Genomic DNA, 14,613 nt, shown 5'->3' with positions numbered 1-14,613 from the left:
CACATGTCTTCCAAAAACAGCTGAAAGGTTTTGTTTTCATTCCAGTGCAGACCGAAAACAAATTTTGAAACCTCATTGTGGTGCTCTGGTCATCTCTAGTTAACCAACCTGTCCTAGGTGAGACATGAAGCTTGCGGTAGAACCAGGAACTGAACTCCTTTGAGTCCTAACCCAGGGCTTGACCATCCTACGAATCACCCTTGTGAGTAGGGACAGGCCCAAAGTGAACGTACTGAACCCAGAACCTTAGGGCTGAGTTTAATTTAAAGTAAGTCCAGGTTTGAAACACTGGACCTGATTGTACGTGCCAGCTGTAGAGCAGGAAGATGGTACCTTCATGGCAACAATGCAGCACAAAGCAACATACATGGGCTGGCTTAATGGGGGAAGCTACATCATGAGTGGCCTTGCGATGTCACATTTGGCAGGGGAGAGTAAGGAAACAACTCTCTCTTATTTTATATCTTTTAAAAGCATTTGTATTCACATGGCCTCTGAATTGGGTGAAGCACCTGATCTTGCAGGAGTGGCTTGCTGGAATTGAGAGGGGTAGCCAGCAAGAACACTATTGTGGAATTTGCCCTATGCCCATACAATCCTTGGCAGATTCTTCTTGGCCCTACAGCCTGTTTTCATCAGGAGAAGCAGATTTCTCTTAAGGGAGCCTGAGAATGAGACTCCAGCCTAAGCCGATGGTACATGGGAGCAGGTACATTTTAACACAAGAGCAAAGTAGAGTAAACGAAGCTAGACGTGAGCCTAATGAAAGGAGAGCTTGTGTTTCCTATGTGAGTCTACAAGGTTTTATTTGCCACAGTGTGCATTTAAGCTCAAGGCAGCTCAGCTTGAAAGGGGAAATGAATCTGACTCATCAAACGTATCAAAATGTGGTTTTTTGCTCTTACACTTCTGATGGCTCTTAAAGCTGGGTTCCATGCTGCCATATCGCCTTTATTCTTTGCTTTTGTGAAACATACAGAATGGGGAAGCTGCCACTCATTTTTCTTCACAGTTAGGGCTGCACTAATCAGATTGGAATAGGCAGCTTCTGCTTTGACATTTCAGTAACCAGCTCTCCCCCGTTCATACTGGAGAGCTAGACTGTGACTTGGATTATGTGCCAGCACTGGGGCATAAGGCAGAGTAAGAGTCTTCCCTCTGATGCCCCATGCGCAGGCAGTCGCGTCACTAGGGGGGGAGCGGGGCAGCGGCCGCTCCCCCTCTGAGCACAAATGGCGCCTTGTCAATGTCTTCAGGCCTTTTAAATTTTCCCCTATGGAGGGAACGGGGGAACGATCCAAAATAACGGTGCCACCTGCTTTTACTCACCCGGCGGTGCTCCTTCACTGGCTCCGGGTCTTCGGCATCACCCCGAAGGCGGGAACTTCACGGGCTCTGGGTCTTCGGCGGCACCTAGCGCGAGTGAGGACCAGCCGCCGGAGCGCCGCTGGGTAAGTAAAAGCGCCACAGTGGGTGGCACCTTTTTTTTTGAATCGCTCCCCCCTGTTCCCTCCACTTGGCTACGCGGCTGTGTGCAGATTACACTGGGATTGTGTGCACAGGAGTAGTGGGCACTGTGCCTGCGGACTCCCCCCTAGTGTGGATGGGTGGGGAAGGGCAAAGAGCGAGCAGACTCTTAGCTCTGCCTCCCCCATGCACCAACCAGTGCAGTGGAGCCAATATGAGAGAGTCACAATTTGTTGCTGGTATAGGCCAGCAGCCAGTTATGATGCCCCTTCCCCACTCAGAGCAAAGGGGAAGCGAGGAAGGAACTGTGCATCAAAGGGACACAGCACCTCTCGCGACTACCCCAGGTTGGTGCAGCTTCCTAAGGGCTATGCTAAAAGACACAGTAGATGGCAATAAAAACAACAAAACAGCCCTAGTCCCATAGTTCCAGAAGAAGGACACCAGTTAATGAAGTTTCCAAATTTGGTTGCCAAACCTGTTTACACGCAGATAACACCGAGACTAGCAATTGATCCACATGCAGTTATCATGAGCGTAAGTCTGCCAGTTGAGGCCCAAGCATATTTGTGTTTCCTCTGATTTACCTAGAACCCAGGGTAGGATCATCCATTCAACGACAGTGGGAGGTGGTCCCTGCACATGGAGATCAGTCCTGACAATGTGCTGCGATGCCAGAAGTAGCATGAAGAGGAATGTTAGGTAAGAACCGGTGTGGCAGATAAACTTTATAAATGGCTTTTTAATGAACAGTCCCAGCCTGCTCTTAGGTGCAATTAAATATGCCACAGAAAGCACAGGAAATAGCAGTCCAATGGTGATGCAGGTCAAGAGCTTGACTGCCCAGTGTTTCCGCCTCCATCCTGGAAAGCCGTCGTACCAAAGCGTAGCTAACAGCTGCTGGCAGTTTGGCTGAGCAACAAACTGGAGAGGGAGAAAAAAAGGAAAAGGTTAGAAGGACAAAGATGCAAAGGCTTCTCCTGGACAGCGATCATCATGCACTTGGGATAACTTCCCTCTTTGGTCATTAACATGAGCTGCATGGCTGATACGTCCCCCCCCGTTTTCCTCTGGGCTCCCAGTGAGTGAGTTGCAGTGCACCATGGTCTTTTACTGGGGATGGATCTGGTTTGGTTTTTTGGTTGTTGTTTTTTTTTTAACTCAAGATGAAAACCCGTTGGGAAAGAAGAAGAACCACTGAGTACCTTTCCCCAAACACCAACCTAGGCCTATGGTAGTGCCAGGAATGGCAAACGGAGTTCCGGATTTCCAGAGTCCCACGCTACTATCTTACCCATAAGGCTAGCCTTTCCCATCAAGGTGTCCTGACAATCAGCGTTCCAAACAGGGGCGGGCACAAAGCCAAACAGTTAATGTGCCAGGCCCAGAATCTTAATCTGCCATTTATGCAGCCTTGCAAATGGGGCTAAATTGCACCTAATCCTGACATGGGTATGTAGGTGTAAAGTGAAAACAGCTGTCCCCAGTTAAGCCACCTCTAAAGGGCCAGGCACAGTCTTACTCCCTCTGTTCGGAGATGTGCCACCAGGGGCACGAGCTACTTGAAATACAGTATGAGGGTGCAGGCAGTGGGGGGGACACAGCCTTGTCCTCTGTCTACTGGTCAGCTGAGCTGGCCTGGATGTTAGGTTTAAGCTTTATCAGAGAGTTTAAAGGACACTCTGTAGCTCCACACTTTCTCTCCCAGAGCTCCAGAGTAAGATGCTACTCAGACGTGAGTAAGGGTGGCAGGACAGGGAGCTGGATATCAGTAAACTAAAGTCTGAAGGAAACATTTCTAGATTTTGGGGACAGTTCTCCTGCTGATCCCGGCTATGGAGATCTGTGGCATATTCTGGACCAGTTCTGTATGCAAGTCAGGAAGAGAGGAAGATTTTGCATTTTTTTTTAATACAGGCAGGATTTTAGTGCTTAACTTTTCTCTAGGAGGCTATTTCTGTTTTTAGTGTCCCTCAATAGAACAGTCACTGGTCTTATGTGATCCCTATTGCTAGAGTTACATAATTAATAGTTACTCTGAGCATCTTCTATTCCCAAGCTGCTGCTTCTCCAAATGCTTTTTTCAGCTTTTGGCAGACTCAAAAGAGCACTTGGCGGCATTTAAAAAATGATTTGGAGACCAGAAAGGCAGGAAGAGACAGAGTGTTAAAACTCTGTGTGTGTGTGTGTGTTTGCATGTGTGCCTGAAAGTGAACATATGCATTTGTGCATGCAGGCAGGCACATGCAAATGTGTGTGTGTGAGGGAGAAGGGCTCGGTATGCGAATGGATGTGGTTATGTGACGTTCTAACAGGGAACGACTGGTGGGAAGCAGGATGCACTTTTGGCGAGGTTGGTTGTTGTCAGGAAAAGGTGGGCAGTTGTAAAATATCTGAGACTAGTCAGGGAGAGGGACACTTTTGATCACAGAACAAAAATGACACTTTAATGTTCAGTTCTACTCTGAAAATGATTTTGAAGAAATGGGCTTATGGGATTCTACATTTATGGTGCCTGAATGATTCCATAGCAGAAGTGCTTAGTTTACCAGTAAAAAGATGATTTTTTTCTAACCACCAGTCCTACAAACAGCCTTAGGATTCAAAACTCAAGCCAAGTTCTTTCTGGCTTGTGCATCAGCATCAACAATAAATATTCTGCAACCAGATGCTGCCCTCAATTACATCTGGGCAAGGCTACTGCTTTCAGAATATTTCTTTTCAGAAACTTTTCAGAACAAAATGTATATTAAGGACCCTATCCCCATACCCAATCAAAGCTCATTACAGGATGGTGGCATACGTGCTTTTTTTTTTGCCTTGCGATTTTTTTCATCCCCCTTGATAGGGTTATCCTTAAATTCATAGTTGATCTAAAATATTCCTATGGGATTCCTTTGCGACTTTTCACTCACGCTCTACCAGTTCTGCATTGAAGATAACATGGAAAACCCATGACCTTAGATTTAACCATGTCATTTCACTAAGGTCTTGTCTACACCAGAAGGGTTTTATTGTTATAGTTATACTGGTATTGTTAAACCAGCAAAACTCTCATAGTGTCGACACAGTTAGATCGGTTTAAAAGTGCTATACCATTATTACTGCATCTAGACTTGGGCTTTTACTTGCATAGCTTTATGGTAAAAAAAAAATCACCTCCCTAACCAACATAGCTATATCCGTAAAACATTTAAGAGTAGACCAGGCCTCTGAGACTGATTAGAAAATAGATTCATGGTGGTGAGGAATCTGAAGATGGCAGTATTATTTGTTATTCATGGAGTGTCTCTGGAGAAGTGAGATTTGGTGTTTTATAGTGTTATTAATCCCCAAGTCACACATACATTTAGGAGACTGTTATGTGTTCTTTGAGCCATTTCCCCCCAAAAATGTATCTTATACTCAGACCTGTTCATGGGTCCTATTGTTGCCCATCAGATGAGTTCAAATTTGACATGGCAAAGTAACTTTCATAATAAAGGTTCCCGGACATATCCAGACTTTTAACTATCCGTTCACCACTAAAATTACCTAACAAGACTTAGCTCTTACAGGATGTTCTTCATCCATGATCTCAAAGCTCTTTTTAAAGGCCAAGCATTATCATTCCCAATTTAGAGAGGAATAAACTGAGACCAGGATAAAAGAAAAATGACTTGCCCAACATCACAGACACAAAGTCAATAGCCGAGCCAGCGCTAAAACCTAGGTCCCCTGCCTACAAAAAGAGTGGGCAGGTACTTGAGAAAAGCTTATATTCTCTCCTGAGTATTTGAACTATAACCTGAAGGATTGCTGGCATATAAAAGTTGGTATTCTCATTAATGCACTGGTGAAGGAGGCTGGTGGGAAATCCTCCTAAAGACATGATTTCGGAAGAGTCAAATGGTGATTTACTGTTCAAAGGGAAAAAAATCAAATAAGAAATTGACCAATTTATAGATGCAAGATAATCCCTTCCTCTTCTTCTATAGCTTTTTAACTATAATTCACTTTGAAAACCCACATTAAGGGAAGTAATCAGCCAATGATTAATTACAGAAGGCAAACTAACTAACATGTGACAAAAGTCAGACAGAATCCTTTAGGAGGGACTTAATTCCATTATTTTTTTGTACCTATTGACTTGCATTTTGTTCACCTATTTTAGGCTTAGATTCCCCATATAAGAGATGTCTAAATTTGCAAGAGCAGGTAATTCAAATGGATGGATTGATCTGCCTGAGTGCTAAGAATAAAAGCCCCAGAAGGAGCAGCAGGTGTCTGAGGTGTGGGACATTATTTGGGAGAGACAGGTGGACACAGGAGGATACCGGAAAGGAAAATCAGAGGGAACACGTTTGCTTTAATTTGACTTTTAACACCCCCCAGTCACTGGACAACAGTTGGTACAGTGATGATCTAAGGAAAACTGCAGGGTGCTGTTTCCCAGGACCACACAAAAATGCTATTGTAATATCCCAAGATTATAGAGAAGAAAATAAAAATTCTTCAGAAAAACAACAGAAATCAGTAATTTCCTTTTCCTTTTTTAATCTATGATTTCAGAAGAGTCTAAATCACCAGTTGTGCATGAAAGCCAATGGAACAAAAGAAATGGAAGGTTATCTTGCCATATTTTTTACATTTAAGGGCTTAGGCAAGGGTTCTGACTGGATGTTTTCTACAGGAACTTCCATAGTAATGAGTAGTATGTTTCCTAAAAAAGATCAGCAGTGATTTTTTTTATGTGGGAGGGGAAGTATCTTATAAAATATTTCTTCACTTTATTCCATATAATAGAAAGCAGAAAGGGGAGAAGGAGTTTATTTCCCACCCCTCACACCGAATCAAACCCAGAGCCACTAGAGCAGTGGTTTTCAACTTATTATACATTGTGGGCTGCATATGTGGCCCACAATGTGTTACCTGGGCCACAGGGGCTTGGTGGCAGGACAGCAGCAGCCCAGACCCCAACCCTGGACCCAGGACCCCTGCCACGCAGCTGCTCCAGACCCCTCAAGGCTTGCTGGCAGCCCCAGACCCCCACCACATAGGGCGGGCTGGCTGCCCCAGTCCCGGACCCCGGAGCTCATGGGGCCTGCCGGCAGCCCCAATCCTGAACTCCTGCCATGTGGGGTGGGCCGGCATCCCCAACCCCGACCCCTCCGCGCTGAGTGGCGGGGCAGCCCAGCCGGACCCAGTGATGAGCTGCCAGAAGCTGAAGATCCGGTTCCTTCAGTCGCTCCAGGTCTTCGGCAGCACTTCGGCGGCAGGTTCTTCCCTCCCTCCGGGTCTTCGGCGGCACTGAAGGACCTGCCGCTGAAGTGCCGCTGAAGACCTGGAATGAGTGAAGGGCCCGCCACCAAAGACCCGGAACGAGTGAAGGGCCCGCCACCAAAATGCCGCCAAAGGCGTGCAGTGCTGCCGACTGAGTACAAATTCACAGGGGGTGCCGAGAGCTCGGGCAGGACGGGCAGGACAGGAGTCAGGGGAGCCGAGAGCTCGGGCGGGATGGGCAGGACAGGAGTTTGCCCACCCCTTTAGCAATCAGTTCTAAACCGGCTGCAAAATTTAACAACCGGTTTGCGCAAACCAATGCGAACCTGCTCCAGTTCACCACTGGCCAGACCCCTCCGCACTGGGCAGCCGGGAACCTGGTGGACCCCAGCACGCGGGTTGGCCTTTAGCACACAGCTGAGCTGGGCTACAGCTGTGTGCTAATTGGGCTGCAGGCGGCCCACAGGCCATGGGTTGAGAACCACTGCACTAGAGAAATCAAAATATTTTTGCTTCTTCTGTTGCTTGTGCAACAGGCATCTTCCAGGCATCTTAAAAACTTTCTCCCCTACTTCCAGCTTAAAGGTTTATTTTTAAAATGTGCTCTCCTTTCCTTGTATCTGATGTCAGTTCTACAAAGAGAAGAGAATTCATATATCATGCAAAGGGTCCTTTCAAGATCAGCTCAGAAAAAAGGAATGGCAATAAAAATGCCATTAAATCTTCCAACCAAACCTACCCCTGCCCTACTAAAAATGCTCCAAAAGAAATTGAATAGTAACAAAAACTTCTCCAAAATGGCAGAAATCCTTGAAAACCCTCTGGTTCTCACACCAGGGCTGAGCACCTGCTGAGTTAGCCTTTTACTGTCCCCAAATTCAAAAATATAATGCAATATTTATCACTAATTTTAAAATATTATTCCGATGGCTTTAAATCTCAAGCAAGATAAGGACCACAGGGGAACACAGAAGCTTCAGCAGCGATCTTTTTTCCAGTGACCAGCTGATCAAAGGTTAGGGGAGCAACAGAGGTTGAACCTATGATGGAATAAAGTTGTATTTCAGCGGAATGACCATTGTTATCAGGGCTGGCGGGGACACCATGGGCCATTCATTCCTGTAAAAGATGATTATGGTGCCAGGCACTAAATAATAAAAAGCTCAACTCTAGTGCTTTTATATATGGAATAATCCAAAACTGCACACTTAGGGACTTCGCACACATGGAGTTCGTTTCATCCATAGATCTCAAAGCACTTTATAGTGAGAGAGACATTTTATCATGCCCATTTCACAAATGAACAAAACTGAAAACCAGCGAGTGAAGGTGACTTGCCCCAAATCACACACACTAATCCAGTGTCAGAGCCAGCCACTAAAACCTAGCTTCTCTGAATCCAAGTTCATTGCAGCATCTGCTGTATACAAAAAATATGATTTCCCTATCACCATCTTGCATTCAGGTAAACCAAAGTTACCAGTGCTTTCTGGCAAATCCTTCTTCAGTTCCCTCATGTCCTCAGTCACAAACATTACATTCGTTCTATTCTGTAATCCTTCTTCATTTGCCATCGACAGAACTAATGCATGTGATTATCACATTTATTATTTCTCATGAACATACCGGATGCGACAGGTTTTGTTATCAACTAATGCTGTTGCACTGTAAAAAATGAGAGATCTGGAGTATACAAAAATTGTGTATGCTCCCAGTTTTATAATATTGTTTCTGACACAATAACTTCCAGAATCAATGGCAGGTTTATTATTCTAGGCACTTTTTTAAAAAAATGATGAGAATATGATGCACAAACAATATATCTTTTCAATCAATAACAGTCAGGATATCTAGTATTTTTCTCTAGAGATATGGTGCTCAGGGAGTCTCCAATCTTCTCTTCATTTTCTGGGAGAATTGTCAAGACAAGACATCTCTGTTACCACCCTGAAGACACGACAGATAATCCTGTGACAGTTGCTTCAATGAAAAAGAATGTTCTTCAAAGGTGCTTTTAAGAGTATACTCTGCGTATACATGATATAAGCGTACAATGGTATTGAGTAGAGCTGGCTGAAATGGGATTTCTGGTTCCTGGGAAATGTCAGTATTTGGAAATATAGTTTCATTCCAGGCTCTCAGGGCTACCAACTTGGGAGTTGGGCAGCATAGGGACCCAGCTGTCCTCGAAGTCTGGAAGCTCTGCTTCCACATAACTGGCTGGTCCTGGCTTGGAGCAGTCTATCTGGGGTCTCCAGCAGCCTGCAAGGAAATGAAGCCGGCTTCCATCAGAGCCCTGCCTGTGATTCATCAAAAGTGCCTCAGACCAGAGATGTTCCTGCAAAACATTCTGAGAACGACAAATTGGACATTTCCTCTCTATTACTGAAGTTGTATTAGTTGTTGGCTTGAATTGTCCCCTCTGTATCACAATCAGTGGAACTGGAGTCAGAGGACTCATGCTCCCTGGAGGAGCTATTGTTGAGGAGACCCCAGGAAAAGGAAATGCAGGAGTTAGGCTGGAAGTAACTCAGCCATGTGAACAGAACAGTGCACAGGGTTTAATGAAGTTCCACTTCTTCAACTCTACTGCACTCAGCTTCACTCTTTGCTAATGAAACATGGTGGCAGCATCTGAGTGGTGAGTTCTCTGAAGTGCAGCAGCTGGCAGCGTGAGCCATGGCACTTGGTCTGAAGCCACCCGGAGCCCTGGATTTGCAGACACCAAACCTAATCCAGCGATGGGCCCAGTGGAAGGAAGAGTTTAAGCTGTTCCCAGACCCGGCCATGCGGGCGGATGACAACAGCAGGAGAGTAACCTGTCTTAAATCAGTGAGTCGGTCAAGTCCCCCTTGGGAATATGGCCATACAAGCCATGGATCTGATTAGGTGCTGCCATTTGAGAAACAAAAGGGAGTCCCATGGACTATGGAGGCAATTTTAAAAGCCTATGGGGATGTTTCAAAGTTGACAGGTGCCTTGAAGAAAAGTTGCAACTGGGAGTAGACTCCATAGTGGAACTTATCACGAAGGAAAATTCTTATGGCAATATGTAATCCAGTATGCAAGGAGCTAGAAAGTCTGAGATTATAGGTGTATCATAGCACTGCTAGAGGCCAGTACAGCCTGGGTAGGCAGCGTGGTGTGGTATAGAAGCCAGCAGGAAAATTACACAGCTGCACAGACGCAAAGCCACTGAAAAGATGCGACTATCCATAATTGATGACATCTTGCCAGAACTCTCCAGAGCCAGAATTCGTATGGTCTGTGATATGAAGAACTGGTTTTGGCACATACACCGGAATAAAGAATCTAGGATGCTGACAACCTTTGCAACACCATTTGGTCTCTACAGATGGCTGTGCATGCTGAGGGACATGAGAGGTGTTCCAGAGAAGGCTCACTCAATTGCTGACAAGACTGACTGGTGTGAAAATATTTACAGATGGTATCCTCATTGTAGGCAAAAGAAGTAATGATACTGATGCCAAAGGAGACCATGACAGAGAAGTATAAGCTCTTCTTCAGCAATGCAGTAACAAGAACATAAAACTCAACCCAGAAAAAAGTGACTTGTGAGGTGACATATATTGGACATTTTCTTACAGCAGAGGGACTGACAGCAGAGCCCAAGAAGATCAAAGCAGTTATAGACATGCCAGTCCCAGTGGATGTGAAAGGGGTTCTGGGCTTCATAGAAGTGATACTTTTTCTGTCCAAATTTTGTCCACACCTGACTACAGTACCACAACCCGTGCATTAGCTCAGAATGTTGACTGGGAATGTCCCCAACAGCAAACATTTGACATGTTGATGCAAATGATATTGGATACCCTTGTGTTGAAGTACTGTTAGTCAGGAGAGCCACTGGCACTCCAGTGTGATGCATCAGAGAAAGGATTGGGTATAGCTCTTTTGCAGGAGCAGCCGCTCACTTATGCCAGCAGACTCCTGTCAGAGACTGAACAGGGGTACGATGGCTGTGGTATCTGGAGTGAAGCGATTCCATCAGCACACCTGTGGCCACCCAGTAATAGTGTAATCAGGGGTGCCAAACAGCCCAGCATGGACAATGATGGAACGAAAGACCAAAACCTGCTACCAATGAAGGGAGACCTGTTGCAGCCAGAAGGATGGAAACGTCACTGAGATGAGATGGCTAATGATCTGAGAAAGCAGGCACTCGAGTATGACAAGTCAGCCAAGGATTTACCAGCCTTGGAGACAGGCACTCTGTAGGGATATAGCCATTACAGAAACATGGAATGGACTCAATGAGTGGTGAGGGTTGTAGTGGCACCCAGGTTATAAGAGGTAACTCCACAAGAGGGACAAGTGGTCCGAAGGAACAGGAGACACAAGCCAGCAGACACGAACCCAGAGTGCAGAGATTATCACAGAATATAGAGAGGGAGAGAACCATTCAGAGGCCAAGCCAATGAAAAGGGAAGACTCCAGATAGAAAAAGTTTGCTAGACTTGCAGACAGAGAGAGAGTTTCCCCAACAGGCAACCACAATGGGAGTGGCCTGTCTCAAACCCTGGGTAATCAGCTGAGTGTGTGGTAAAGATAAGACTCCAACTTGGCTATGTACCAGCACCTCAGGCCAAAGTGGGGATCCGGGCATCAATTACTTGTTTTTAATGTTTATATTAAAATGTTTGTAAAATTGGGAAGATGTATCATGATCAGTGGAACTGGAGTCAGAGGGCCAGTGTTCCCTGGAGGGACTTCTACTGAGAACACCAGAAAAACAGAACACAGGGAGGTAGGCTGGAGGCAACTCAAGTACACAGACAGAACAGGGCACATGGTGTAATTGTTCAACTTAACCTGCATTCAGCTTCACTCGTTGCTAATTAAACACCCTCGTGTGGAAAATCCTTTAGAAGAAAATCCTGGGTGAAAAAATTTCAGCAAGGAGATGCTCCCCTATCATTCTATTAGACAGGCTCTGTCCTCTTCTGCTACAGAAGAGGATGAAGAAATGCTACAGTATCACTGATGCTAAACTGTGATGTTTTGGACTATTACTGTAGCATAGCACACTGCAAATAAGGGCTAATCTAACAAAATTAGGAGTGGCAGACAAGGAACAGAGGTTAATTTTCTGAACTCTACATCAGATTTTGCTCTCAGTTCTATTGGTGCAACCTCAGTATAACTGACAACAGAACTTGGGTCTGCTTAATAATACTGGGCTCGGCTGTTATAGATTCTTGCTTATTCATCTATGTAGAGCATTACACAGAAAGAACAAGAAAGTACCTCCAATAAACTCAAAATGGAACAGGCTGTTTGCAGCTCTGATGATAATCTAAAAAAACTCCAAGCAATATCATGCTCATACAGAATGAATGTGCTCTTCAGAGCTATTTCAGTTGCTTCTTGAGGCACTCACATCTTAACCCATCAGTGGTCTAATCCCAAATTACATGTGATTGTGAGGGATAAGGGATTACCTCCTGAATATTGGGGGAAAGGAATAGAATTTGTGTATCGAATGTCTATATTAGTGACACAGAACACTGAAAATATTTGAGCATGGTATTGATGACCTAAAATATAAAGATTAGGCATAAAAATATAATCCATCTAGCAGCTGTTCCCTTTAGAATGTTTCCCCATAGTAGAGAAACAGGTGACAATTAATGTGATGAAAGTAGAAAATGAAATTCTGTAATAGCACCATACAACTATAATGCCAAATGGTATAAAAAGAAACCTGGCAGGACTCAGAGCAGGAAGAAACAAACCAAAATATTTTGCACTTATGTAGTTTTTACCATCAAAATGGTTTCCAGATATTAATTAAACCGCCAACCCCTCCTGTGCATGCAGACAGGGAGAAAGAAAATAGGCCTTAATTTAGCAAAGCAGTTAATCAGGTGCTTAAATATATCCTTATCCATGAAAGCATTTAAGAATGTACATAATTTTAAGCATCTGGTTAAGTCCTATTGATGCCAGTTTGCAAATAGGGATAGACTGATGAACTGGCATCATAGAACTAACCTAGCAAATAATCCATAGGAACATGCTTTCTCTGGGTCAAAGTCTGTGCAAGAGTTCAGAATCAGGGCATGGAGAGATACAGTCTGGTTTTCAGCATTTGTTTTAGTAGACATTAGAATACAGTAGATAAATAGTTATTCTGGGAAAGATTTCTGCAAACATTCAGGTGTATAAATCCATTACAGAAGTTAAGAAGGCCTAATATGTTGAGATTAATATTCTCAATTTACAAATGTAGCTCACTGCAATCCAAACTAGCTCTGAACATGACACATATAGCTAAGAGAGATGGTCAATTAATTCACAGCAAACTGACTGATTTCCAACAACTGAGGGGAACATCACGTGCATTTACGGACATATCAGAGATACTCAGGTTAAAAGTTACATAAAGTCAAATATTGAAGTCTTTTCTCAGTCCTTATGCAAGCAGAGCTCCCATTGTTACAGGTCTCAGAAATAGGAGCTTTCTTAGAATATAGTTGAAGGGGTGGGCATGCTGATTTTTAAATAAAGATCTTTTCTCCCAAAAGTATTTCCAATATTTAAATTAAAATGTATTAACAAAAATTCAGGGTTTTAAAGGTGACTGGCAAAGATTTCATTATAGATTAGGCCTGTGTCCTTTTTTGCTTCTTTGTTACTAATAAAAAAGCCTGAAAATGTTTTTCTTCTGCAGTTTTGTGTTTGTTTGTTTGTTTGTTTGTTTGTTTGTTTGTTTGTTTGTTTGTTTGTTTGTTTGTTTGTTTGTTTGTTTGGGGGGTTCTTTTTTAAATCTTAGAAATATCAAGTCTGGTCTTCCCTGGATATGCTGGAGAACTTCTGGGAGGTCCCAGGGATGTCCATTCTGAGTTCCATGCCTTAATAGACTGGGTGATGATGTTGAATCTTTGAAAAAGACTACTTTTTTCCAAAATATTAATTAGTTATTGGAATTAAATAGGGGTTAAAAAAAACAGCAAAACCCAAAATGCTTGAAGCAGTTTGGATAAAAGTCCTTTCCCCTCTCACTTGCTCAACTTTCACTCTTTTGGCTTCTTTGGTGTAATCATTTCACTAGTTCTCCAGTCAGTATGGTCTTCCAGCCTATACAAGACCTGCATTTCCAAACGAAAACAGAGCAGAAAAAAAGCCCTTAAAAAAACTACCAACATCTTTACATCCTTTCTTATACATCATGAAGAAGAAAAATGGGGCACAAGTCCAGTTTTCTTTTCTTTGCAGATTGCTTTTAAGCAGTCTGAATAAAAATCTTTTACAGTTAATCAGGTTTCACTTTCTTGGTACTTATGGTGTTATCCTACTAGTTCTCCAGCCATCACAGAATCCTCCAAACTTGAATTTCTAATGTAAATAAACAAAGAGAAAAAACCTTTCTATTAAAAAGCCCCTTTCAAGACTTCTTTTTACTTAATAAAAAAAGTCTGACTTTTGTGTGTGTGCGTGTAGCACATCCCCTTTAAGAAGAAGTCATTTGTTAGATTAGTAATAAAAAAACATGTCTACAATCTAAAAGACATTGATAAATCACTGGAAAGAAAACAATTAGGTAGAATGATGTCAATCCAAGCCCTAATCTTCTCACTGAGGGCACTACTGGAAATAAATAATAAAATATCATGTTAATTCATATACTGTATCTGCAAGGTTGGAATTTGGGGCTGTGGACAAGAGGTCTGGTTAACTGAAAACAAACAATTTATACCCCAATAGGAACCCAGCTGTGACATTGCACTCCATATGTTTTAGGGAAATATGCTTATGAGTGTAAATATGATGTAACTGAAATATGCTTTATGCAAAAGGTCTCTTGTAAGGTATCATAATGAAGGTTATAACCTCCTGAGTATATTCCTCCTATTTGTATGT

The 14,613-nt window shown here is 43.5% G+C and overlaps 1 protein-coding gene across 1 annotated transcript in view; it reads right to left on the bottom strand.

The window, feature by feature from the left end:
* The window catches only part of TRPC5 (transient receptor potential cation channel subfamily C member 5), a 136,190-nt gene that overhangs the window by 41,670 nt on the left and 79,907 nt on the right, over positions 1-14,613 (bottom strand). Inside the window, exon 4 of the mRNA XM_038417690.2 lies at positions 2,055-2,391. Coding sequence (XP_038273618.1) covers positions 2,055-2,391 — 337 coding nt within the window. The remainder of the gene's footprint in view (positions 1-2,054; positions 2,392-14,613) is intronic.

Source organism: Dermochelys coriacea, chromosome 9, assembly GCF_009764565.3.
Source record: "Dermochelys coriacea isolate rDerCor1 chromosome 9, rDerCor1.pri.v4, whole genome shotgun sequence".
In the NCBI taxonomy this organism is placed as follows: domain Eukaryota; kingdom Metazoa; phylum Chordata; order Testudines; family Dermochelyidae; genus Dermochelys; species Dermochelys coriacea.
The sequence above is the reverse complement of the archived record's forward strand: the minus strand, read 5'-3'. Positions and strand labels throughout refer to the sequence as shown.